Source organism: Penaeus vannamei, chromosome 39 (genome assembly GCF_042767895.1).
Source record: "Penaeus vannamei isolate JL-2024 chromosome 39, ASM4276789v1, whole genome shotgun sequence".
Taxonomy (NCBI): domain Eukaryota; kingdom Metazoa; phylum Arthropoda; class Malacostraca; order Decapoda; family Penaeidae; genus Penaeus; species Penaeus vannamei.
Window position 1 is genome coordinate 22,800,178 of NC_091587.1, and position 11,310 is coordinate 22,811,487.

Here is an 11,310-nt window from a genome sequence, read left to right on the forward strand (position 1 = left end):
CAGCTTTGACAAGATATAATATTAAGAATATATAATTGTGGTACATATTTTCTCACCTCCAGTTATGCCAAGTTTACCCCTAGCTGTTAACTTTTTCCAGCAAGGATGAACTTATTGCTTCACACAGTCTATTGCCATTGGGTGTGTTTTATGTGGAAAGTTCTATTGAAGTTTACAGATTGAGAATTAGTAATTTACTGAGAAATAACAGTATACAATTTTACTGTTAGAACTTTTTATTTTTGTTCACTCCGAATGTGAATTGTCCATGGCTGTGTGTATGGGAAGGTATGCATATGTATGTAAGCATTTTAGGCAGTCTACTTATGTGTAAGAGCATATAGGCAGTGCCACATATTTTGTGAAAACAAAATAGAAAATATTTGAAAATTGCAAATATATTTTACAGTAAATTTTATAGCATTGCAAAGCAACTGAAATGAAACAAAAAGGCTTTTCTTTGGATATGGATCTAAACATCCGGCTGGAGACATTTTGCTTTGTTTATGACATTATTGTATTACTTTGTATGATTCTGACATTCCAATATTGTCCAAAATTTAGTAGTAGTAAAAGTGTCCATATTATAGTCATTTAATGATATAAAATCAAGAAATATAGGCCAGTAGGATAGGAAATCCTGGCATTTAAGTTATGTACATTATCAGTTCAAAGAAATGCATTTATTAAAGGTAATGTACTAACATTAAAACTCTAGGATTATGTTAAGTTTATATTAGGAAAACAAATCAAAGTTTCCAACATTGATTGATTTAGTTACAATATTTATAATAGAGGACAGAAAATGAAAACAGGGCTCTTAAAAGAAATAATATTAGAGTTCACTATTTTTGATTGCCTTAAAATGAGTGAATTCAAGATCTTCTGTACCATGATGCAGCAATCCAAAATGCATGCCATCAGCTGTAGAGACTAGTTGCTCTCTCTTCCAGACTAATTCTGTAAACACAAGCTTTTTCATAAATGTGTTTTTATTCCTTGCAATGCACTGTTATGTGTCAAGCTAAGTTCCTCGTACCCCTCCTCCCACCTCCCTTGCCCTTTCACTGTTGGACAGATTTCATGCTGTCCATGGTTTTTAGTCAGTATGAGTGTGCCTAATTGTAAATAAATCCTCTTTTGATATGCTACATAAACATTCTTTCTGACTTAATTGCTTCAGGAACTTTAAATCTGATTGACCCATGATCCATGACACATTTCCATATCAGAATAAAGAAATTTATTACTAATTCTAAATCATATATATAAAGATTGGCATGTATATTTATTAAGTTTATTATAAAAAAAATATGAAAATCAAATTTTTTTGCTTAGTATTTAGTCTTTGGAACAATATAAAACTGAAGGATCTTTGTATCAAATTGAAATTGCCGTATATGCAGCTAAATGATATAAAGAATTTTTCCTGTGATATTATCAGTGTAAACCTTTAGTTATTTATATAGTGTATACTCCTTGTATGAGCCAAGGAAGTCTAGTCCCAGAACATAAATATCCATAAAGGTGCTTAGGATATGAAGCCCACTGTTACCGTCTAAAGACCAAGCACTTCACTTCCACTTGTTAAAACTTATTTCGCCACATTTTGCCTTCCGAGAAAAGAACTTGTGACACTTTCTGTAAGTTGGATTACGAGTGTGTCTTGAAGTGTACTTAGTGGTGATTGTTCTCTCACTATGGATAGAACCTGATTAAAAGTGTGATGAACAGTCTTATGATTGATATTATTTAATGAACTTTATGCAAGGGATGATTTTTCTCTTTTGAATATATATTTGTTTGAAAGCATCTACATAGCATTTGAATGATGATTTTTATAAAAGGATTAAATGCAGCTTAACAAATGCTTATCGTTTCATTGCAATGTTAAGGCACTTGCACTAGTCATAGCTGGCTCAACTGATATATATTATATATGCCTTTGTACTTAATAGGGTTGCTTATTTGCTATGATATGAGATTTCGAGTAATTTTCTTCATGAAAATGTGAAGTGTTGCATTTCAGAAAATATTTCACCAAATGATATTATATTGAATTGAAATATTTCTAAGATACAAATTACTCGAAATTTCATATTCACATTGGCATCCATTATTGACCCAATAGTATTTTTTGTTTAATTTCTAGGTAGCTCATTTTTGGTAGCAGGTGCAAATTTGGGGTTCAATATTTTTGAAGGCTGATTAAGTCTTACAATGTAACGATTTTAATGGGACAAGTTTTTGTATCTGCTACCAGATGTATGTTTTTCTTTCTTCCGTTTTTTTTAATGGGACACTTTTATCATATTGCTTATTATGAATTCCAAGTATTCATCTCTCATGTTCCAGGTGCACATAATTATGTAGAACTTATATATATATATATACTGCACATGATTTTGAGCTGGAGAGTTGTTAAAAGTGAGACTGATGTGCCTATACAGTCTTTTGATCATAAGATCTGTTTGTAATGGATCTTGATTCAGAATGAATTTCATGGGACAGGAATTTGATAGTCATCATTATCAAAGAAAGTTTGTAATCACCAATATTTAACAAGTGTAATGGACTTTGTGATGTATGAATAATAAAAAATGTGACCAACATGTGTAATTCTAACACCATTAGTATTAAATTCCTAACAGATTAAGTAAGTATTTATTATTCTGAGCAAAATTTGTTTTATATTTAAAAAAAAAATCACTGTAAATTCCTGTAGGTTTAATTCTTTTCAATGGGCTAAGTAAGTTATGAATTAATTAAAGTGCCCCTTTATTTTAAAATTGGTAATATATATATATTTAATATTCTTCATCCCTTCCACAGGACTACACTTGCAGTGCACATGACATTTTGGAAGAGAGAGGGACAGTGCGTGTGGCCATAACTGTCGAGAGATTGCTTCAATTCTACCAGGGACGCCATGCACCCATGTCGCCAAGAAACCAGACCCCAGTATGACAGCCCCTCTCCTGAGCTCCTCTGCAACCCCCAGTATTATCATGTCCTGTCAGACTTGCAGATTGCAGTTTTTTCTGTGTATAAAGTGAAAAGGACAGGATGTAGATAGATTCTTCTTTCTCATTTCCCCTCCATTATGGGGCCAACTCTTTTTCAGAGGATAATATTCCTGCCACATAAAGCATTCTTTTGTTCTTCTGCATATGTCTGTTATATAAGAGACTTGAACAGTTGGCTGCATTCAAGGCTTGTGCAGTTTGCTGTTTTGACAAGAAGGAAAAAAATGTGCTTCCCTTGTACTGTCATTATTCAAGCCAAAGGCAATTTGTTATCATCAGCGAATACTCTGTGCTGTTGTAAATTATTTTTTTTAAAGGAAGAAACTAAGGTTTGTTCTTTTTTTAAGAATTTATTTTTTTTCATAATCATCCATGACCTTTTTTTGCTCACTTCAAGGTCATCAAATCATTCCTAAGTAAATTTTATACTATAAAGCTATTGTGTGCTTTTAAACTGTTCCTTTAGTCATGTTATATATATATTTTTATCTTTACACAGCTCTCTCAGCATCATACTCATAAGCTGTCTGTTACTGTCAAAAGTACTGAATGAAATTTGCTCACTATTTATGCCATTTTATGTAGAGAGAGAGAGAGAGAGACAGAAAAAGTGTTCAAAAAGTGTCCAATGTGTGGGTTGTGCTAAAATGATGACCTAGTCCATGGTTCTTCAATTTTCATTTCTGTATTTGGAGTTTCCAATTTTTAGCTTGATTTTTAAATGTTTAGGAAAAATATTGCATGTTGTAGTACCCCATTTTTATTTTGGAATTGTTTAGATTTTACTCGGACATTTACTGTCGATGACAATAATATATTGTTTTGATTATCCATCTCTGAAGTTGAAATGGGCATTAATACATTGTTATAAAAATGTTAAAGAATATACAGAAGAAAGACCGATCTTGCCATCATTATATAATTGTTGAAATACTTTATATCACAAGAACTAATTATAACACAAGAACAAAATTGGTTCTCTTTTCATTTTACTGCCCATATACAAAAGATGAATATGTGCAAAGGTTGGAATAATCTATAAAAATAAAAAAAATATAGACAAATATTTATTCATGTTTATAATATCCATTATATGCTGGATAAAAAGTGCAATATATTTTTACAAAAAGTATGGGTGGGGGGGGAAAGGACACTGGTACTTAAAAAACAAATGTTTCCATTACACCTTTTTCAATGTTTCTGATATTTTTCTCTTTTTTTGTACTATGCCTTTTAGCTTTGCGTGTTCAGCATTTAATTATCATTTTCATGTTGGACAATAGGAATGTATACATCATATATATATATATTTATGGGGGAAAATTCAAACAAGTTTTCATCTTGATTCATTATATTAAAGGTTTCATTCAGCTCAACTTCCATTTACTGTAAAATGTGTAGACGAAGCTGTGTTTGTAGATGAATGTATATAGGAAATAAATATTCACCAAAGAAACCATACTTACAATCTATTTTTATCCTATTTCCCAAATGAAAAAAGAGGAAGAGGATGAGGAAAAAAGGGTCAATGTTATTCCATCTTTCTACTCTCATACAGGCGCCTCTCTTCTGAATATCGCTCTTTGTCCCTCTCAAACCTGTCTATGTAAACCTGCAATGAAAAGATATACATCAACATATGTAATCATACTAATATGACAGTCAATATATAGAACACTATGGATGTGAAAGCCTATTTCTTTTGCTCTGTTTCAATCTTTCATTCTCTTACCTCTGGTCACTCCTTTGGGCATAAGCAGAAAATAAAAACCACATTAAAGTACAGTAAATTATAATTGTTATTATTACAACCATTTTTTTTTTTTATATCACATGTAACCTACTCAATCACTGAAAAAAATAAACAGCAAATATCTGTTATTTGAAGAAACAAAATAACTATACTATTATTGTTTTGGCTGGGAAAAAAACATCTAGTGCATTGTGATTATGGACTTGATTTTCTAAATGCCTTAAACTTGAAGGAAAAGCATTCATTTTCATCCTAGTACAAATGACTGACAATTCTTTTTTTTCTTGCAAGTGAATACATTTTAGTGTAATATGTATTAAATATTAATTTTCAAAGAAAAATTCTGCCCATTTTACCTTCTTGTCATCTTCCCCAAGGGAACTCCATCTGGCAGCAAGTAGTTTTGTCAACTGCTTTTTATCCACAGGCCTTCCTGTCTGCTGCAGGTGCTGTGCTGAAGTGGTCTCCCTCTGGTCTTGACAAAACTGTAGGAATGCACTACTTGGTCTCTTAGGAGCACTTGGGTCACGTTCAACTTTCTCTCGCTTGACCTGACATGACAAAAGTGTCTATTATGAAAACTGTTCTCTAACACTTCAAATCTCAAATTCAGATTGCTTACAGTAGAATGGGTTGTTCTTAGGGTGGCAGATCATGCTAAGGGATCTGCTTGTTCATTGCTGGAGATCCTGCAAAACTTAACTGTTTTCTGTTATGCAAACAGATAAAATAACTGATCTTGAGTCTTACAGACTGATAGGGTGTATGAATTGTATGAGTGACATCGAGTTGTGGAGTAAAAATGGTGAAGGATGAGTAAAAGAAGGAAGACATGCATTTTAAAGCGAAGAGGATAGCATATAGTTCAGCTGATTCAAGCAGAAGGGGAAAATTGTATGTGTGGGAAGGAAAGAATACCAAAACCAGTACCCAAGTCTGTACCCAAGTACAGACATGGGTACTGGAAGAGTTATTGGAGATATGTGCAAGAAAATGTGCAAGGAGGATAGAAGATGTGATGTTTGATTTCAGTTGATCTTGGAAAGTAGAAGAGCAATTACAGGAAGAAGGTATTAACCAGGGAGGGAGACTGGGCAGAAAGAGGAAGAGATCTGAGATTAGGAATGGGTGAATAGTAAAGTAGAGCATCCATTCGAACAGGAAAAGAGGCAGGTAAATGTGGTGAGGAGGAGAAAGTATGAAGGGATTGAGGGACAGTTAGCCTGGAGTGAGAAAATTGGTGAAAACGAATGTAGCTTCTTACAGACAAAAGAGCAGGACCTCAAGGAGATGGAGGCCTGATTCAGTATATAGACTCTCAACTGGAGCGGATTGAAAGGTGGTTAGGGTCAATCATCGGTAGCGGATGGCATTGTATGATGCAAAGAGCAGGACGTCAAGAAAGATATGGAGGCCTGATTCAGTATATAGACTCGTATAATGCAAAGTGCAATTAACGGCAGTTCCCTTGGACCAATGGACATCCGTGCAGTCTGGGAGCTAACTGAGCCATAGGATATCAGCCACCAAGTTGATGTCCCCCTAGTGGCCTTCCAAGGCCCAGGCCTGCCGCCCTGGGCCTGCACAGGCAATGGGGTGTTACACGCCAAAGGAGTTAAATGCTTTTGGCGCGTGCTAAAACCAGGGCCTCCACTCTTTCTGAGCGCATTTACATATGTTTGCTTGCTTACATATATTCGCAAGGGTTTATAAAAAACATATACAAACATATATTTTTTCTTATATACAAACATAAACACATGTGTGAAGGAGGGAAAGCAGCACTGCCACAGTGCGCACTCTCCAGCACAGTACTATGCACTACCCGAGTAGAATGTTTTAGGAAATAAATAATGATACGGGATTACACACCATATTGCAAAATATCGCAGCCAGTGAGTTAAACAAAAAAACGTAAAGGTGGATTGCGTCAAGGTGTGTGACAAGGGAGGCAGAGGCAAATTATATATGACTGCCATAATCAAGGGTGGAGAAAATTGAGTAATATAGAGATGGTGGAGTGGTCAGAACGTAAGGACATATGTGAGAGCATCTGTAAAAGTCAAACAAAAAGGATATGATCTAGCCAATACAGTTTTGGAGTCAAAAATTACAACATGAAACTTGCCTGAAGAGCAAAATTGGATGGGAGCATCATATAGAAAGAGTGCAGGTTGGGAGCCTGTACATGAACGAGAAAATAGGAGGGAAAAGGTTTTAGATGTAGAAAATTGAAAGCCGTGGTTGGTGGCCCAAGAAGATTGCTCTTATTGCAGACTGAGAAGTCTGATGGAGAACAGGCATGGAAGGGCCATATATTTACATTGATGACTGCATTCCTGGTGGTAGAGCTGAAACTAATCAGTTTACAGCAATGAGGAATAATGCTATGCTGAGCGCACTGCCTTGTAGGATACCTTCAAATTGAGGGAAAGAAGAAGTAGAAGTAAATCGGACATGAAAAGAAAGGACATGAAAACACTCGTTTCCACGTATGCCATGGGAAGATAGTAATTGAAGGATATGGTGCCCCCATATGCCTTTTCTACTTTGACTTTGACAAGTTTATTGAGACAAAAGGTTACATCTCAAAAGGATGTGGTAATGTATGTTATCCTCACCCTTATCTTGATAAGTCCCTGTGTGGGCTCACAGTTCTCATATAAAAAATTAGGTGTATTACCAGATAATTACATAAAATACAAAAACAAAAATATTAAGAGTCATGGTCTATAAAAGAGAAAGTTCATGCACACACTCACTGATGAGCTGTGAGGTACCGTAGGCGACCTGTGTGTGCAGCTGTTATTTGCGAAGGACAGGCACTCAGGTCATCCCCGATCAGGTCAACTGTTCTTTGTCATACATGTTTTGTGAAATCCGGTCTGAAGTCTAGACAATAATGCTATAAGACTCCACTATGCATTACCTTGCCTTTCCATTCTTCTAGCATATCATTAAGGTTTGCCAAGTTTTGTTTAATTTCCCATCGATCCAAGAGTTTTTTTTTTTCGTGATCGTTGTACTCCACACTTGCTGTTATTTTTCTTTCCTTCCCTCTAATAACTATCTCACTTTCTGAATCCTGCTCCTTTGCAGAAATACATGTTTGTTTCGTTTCTGTGTCTTTAGTCGGAGTTTCTTTCGATGCCTCATCCCTCTCTTTCTGTTTTTTCGTTTCTTCGCTGGGAACCAGGGCCAGTTTCCTTTCGATAGCGTCCATTCTCTGCATCAGTGTCTGGAACATCCTGGTAATTACGGATATTTCCTTAGAAAAATCCGCATCACTACTCCGCGGCACTTCCTTCACTTCCTGCACCTGTCTGTCCTGCCCGTCATCACAAGCCATTGGCAACGGCACCACCCGCGGTGGGCCCTGCACCCAGGCATTAGGGACAACAGCTGTCTCTTCCCTCGGCACCTCTGGCCGCATGGTGACCGGCCTTTTTCCATTTTCTCCTTCCTTGGGGACCGTCGAAGCAATCTTGATTTCTGGTCTCAACCTGCATGCAGGAGACCCAGCATTGTGGCGCCCTCCGCAATTGCAGCAGCAAGGCGTAACCCTTTCCCCCTTTTCAATCTTGGCCTGGCAGACTCTTGAGTCATGTGTCCTGCCACAGAACCTGCATCGAGCATCCTGTTGACAGGCCCATGACTTGTGGCCCCATCTGCAGCACTTGAGGCACATGACTGGCGGCTCTACATACGGTGCCACCCTCCTGTACCCCGCTCCAGAGATAAATACCTTCTCTGGCACTTCCCCCTTCACAAGGGCAACAAGCTGACTCCGCTCCTCGCCCCTGGACGTGTGCCGCCTTACCCACACAAATCTATCGTCGTCCAGAAGGAAGTCCGGGTCTAATATCGTGGGATATCGGAAAATTATCACTTTAGTGAACTTTTCCCCAGCCTTTGGGACAGTCCCCTTATATCCCTGAGTCGTCAGCGTCTGCACTGCCTGGCTTGCCCGCACGATGAGATACGGCCTTCCTTTTCCTTCCTTCATCACTGGCTCGAAATCAGCGTGGTCCCGGCCCAGTTGCATGGCCCACCTTAATTTTTCTAAGAAACTCAAGGCACAGTCCTGTGGAAATAGCAGTCTTTTCCTGCCGTTCACACCGGCAACATTCTGGGCTGCTGCTTCGTTTCCGTCGTTCTTCTTCCTATTCTCCCACCCGCATCCATTCTCGTCACTCATGTCTACGCTTCCATCACTTCTTACCCTCTTATGGGTTCCACTTCCACTAGCAACACTAGCCATGCTGATACCTTGGTAGGAGGTGACCCGCTCCCTGTCCAAGGTCAGATAGGGGCGGGTAAACACAGGATTCATGGACCTCACGTTTATGGACAGTACTGTAAACACGTCCTAGTCCTACGAGAGATACACCACGACTGGTGCCTTTTCTAAATCTAAGATAGCTAATACTGATTTAAGGTGTGTTAATGCTGATGTGATTTGTGTTTCTAAATAAGCATGAGGATCAGTTGTGCTTTGGCCATGACAAAACGCAATCTGGTTTGGTGAGATAAGGTTGTGATATTCTAGGTACTGCATTTGTTGAATGTTGAATGACTGTAATGCATAACAGATTTCAAAAGAAAAAGGGGCATTAGAAAATTCTGTAAAGGACATGGGGAAGGAGATAGGAGTACACTCTATATGTAATTTTATGCAAAAGAATTAACTCCTTGGACCCGGATGAAAAAGGAAAAACTTGGGTAGCTGCCCGGTTGACATGAACATTCCGTCAACCAGGCAAATTCGCCGCAGCCCGGGTGACACGAACTGCCATCATGAGCGAAGGCCAGGGTGACGGCAAAGACTCGTCATGTGTGAACAAACCTCTTGGAGTGTGATTTGACTCATTTGGCACTAGAAGAGGGCTTTAGCATTATTCCCATCGATAAACTAAAGTGGAATGTAACATGTGTAAGGAGTGACTGGAAGAGCGCCGGAACCAGGGAGGACGCTATTTCCATACTGCGCACCGTATTCCTGGCCACTGTGACCTGCGGCACAGGTTGTATTATGTAAAATTGAAAATCACGAAAAAATATGTATAACACAAATAATCAAAGGTTACTTTTTTTTTTTTTTTTTTTTTTTTTCTCACACTGAGTTATTTACTACAAAGAGAAATGATATGGAGTCTGTGTATGGAAAATAATTACCAACTGGATATAGAAAATAACAAAACAAACATGGACATTGAAAAATGGCGATAAAGCTAAAAAAAGTTTACACAGAATAACTTTTCAAAGGGGAGGCACAGAGTCTTGCACTGCTCATGGGATATTAGCCACTTACATAACCCATTACCTGGGTTTTCAGCTCCATGATTTCCGTCATGCAAGCGGATCCAAAGGGTTAATTGACTGGGGTTGCCTCTTGTAATGGTAGCTTCTTAACACTGCATGCTTAGTCGAAACAATTTTGGTACATTCTAAGTTCCTCCATGACACACGATTGGAAGTGTAAGGTTGGGGGGTTTAGAGAATGGATGTATGGGCTGCATTTAGAAATTGGTTGTGAAGTATAGAAGTATGTCTGAAGTGGAAGAGAAGGATGATGGAGGAAGATGATGAGGAGAGAGAGAGAGGTAAATGCATATCAGTCAAGCTCATCAGCGAGGGGGGTTGGAAAGCGGCCCTTAGGAAGTAGAAGAAAGAGGGATAGGAGTGTGATCACTTTAATGAAAATGGTTTAGAACTGACCAATGGAACTAGAAGAAAGGATAGGAGTGTGATCACTTTAATGAAAATGGTTTAGAACTGACCAATGGAAGTCTAGGTGAGGGGAAGGAGAGCAAATAGAAAGATCATGACATGAAAAGAATTGGGTGTGCATGTCAAAGTGAGTGGGATGATTTGAATTTAGGTGGATAAGATAGTATAGTTAGTATATGAGAGAAACTTTTCTAAGGAGTGACCTCGGGAAGTAATAAAGGAGTCATCCTAAAGTGTGGTGGCAGTTGAAATCACTTGAGTATGAGAAAAGGTTGAAATTTCGAAAGTGAAATTTCAAAAGCATTAGAGAAGGGGAGTAGATTGAAATAATTGTGATCCAGCAGCAAAGAAACATGAGAATAATTTTACAAGGGACAGTGGTTTGAAAGGGAGGTATAGTGTATGATTTTTTATGGATAAGTATAGAGATAGAAAAGAGAATGAAGGGATGATATAAAATTATAATTTGGAATCAGTACTGGGGGCTGTGTTAACAAGGTTTCTTGAAGACATATAATGAATGGGTTGTACAAAGACATAAGGTGATGAAGATCAGGTCTGTGAATATGAAAGCCTCAAATGTTCTACTGTAGAAGAGCCATTGTGAAGCAATGGTTGGTCCAAGAATGGGTGATATGGGTAGAGATCATTGTCTGAGTTGTAGGAGGAGGCATACCTGGGGACTGAAGTAGAGGATCAAGAAATGAAGGAATAGTATCGGGAGGTTCATAAGGGAAGGTGGGAAGGAGTGGAGTGATAAAAAGTATTGGAGTAGGGAGTGTTACAAAATCTTGTTGGTGT

General features: G+C 37.8%; 2 protein-coding genes across 11 annotated transcripts in view; one reads left to right on the plus strand and one right to left on the minus strand.

Annotated features, from left to right (window-relative positions):
- Positions 1 to 4,487, plus strand: part of Lrch (Leucine-rich-repeats and calponin homology domain protein) — a 248,791-nt gene extending 244,304 nt beyond the window's left edge. For all 10 annotated transcript variants that reach the window (XM_070116915.1, XM_070116918.1, XM_070116919.1 and 7 more), the window contains one exon: positions 2,833 to 4,487. In XM_070116915.1, coding sequence (XP_069973016.1) covers positions 2,833 to 2,967 — 135 coding nt within the window. In that variant the 3' untranslated portion in view covers positions 2,968 to 4,487. The remainder of the gene's footprint in view (positions 1 to 2,832) is intronic.
- The window catches only part of LOC113821728 (TCF3 fusion partner homolog), a 20,213-nt gene continuing 13,268 nt past the window's right edge, over positions 4,366 to 11,310 (minus strand). Inside the window, exons 5-6 of the mRNA XM_070116925.1 lie at positions 5,136 to 5,330; positions 4,366 to 4,638 (exon numbers count right to left, since the gene is read on the minus strand). Of these exons, the coding sequence (XP_069973026.1) occupies positions 4,558 to 4,638; positions 5,136 to 5,330 (276 nt within the window). The 3' untranslated portion in view covers positions 4,366 to 4,557. The remainder of the gene's footprint in view (positions 4,639 to 5,135; positions 5,331 to 11,310) is intronic.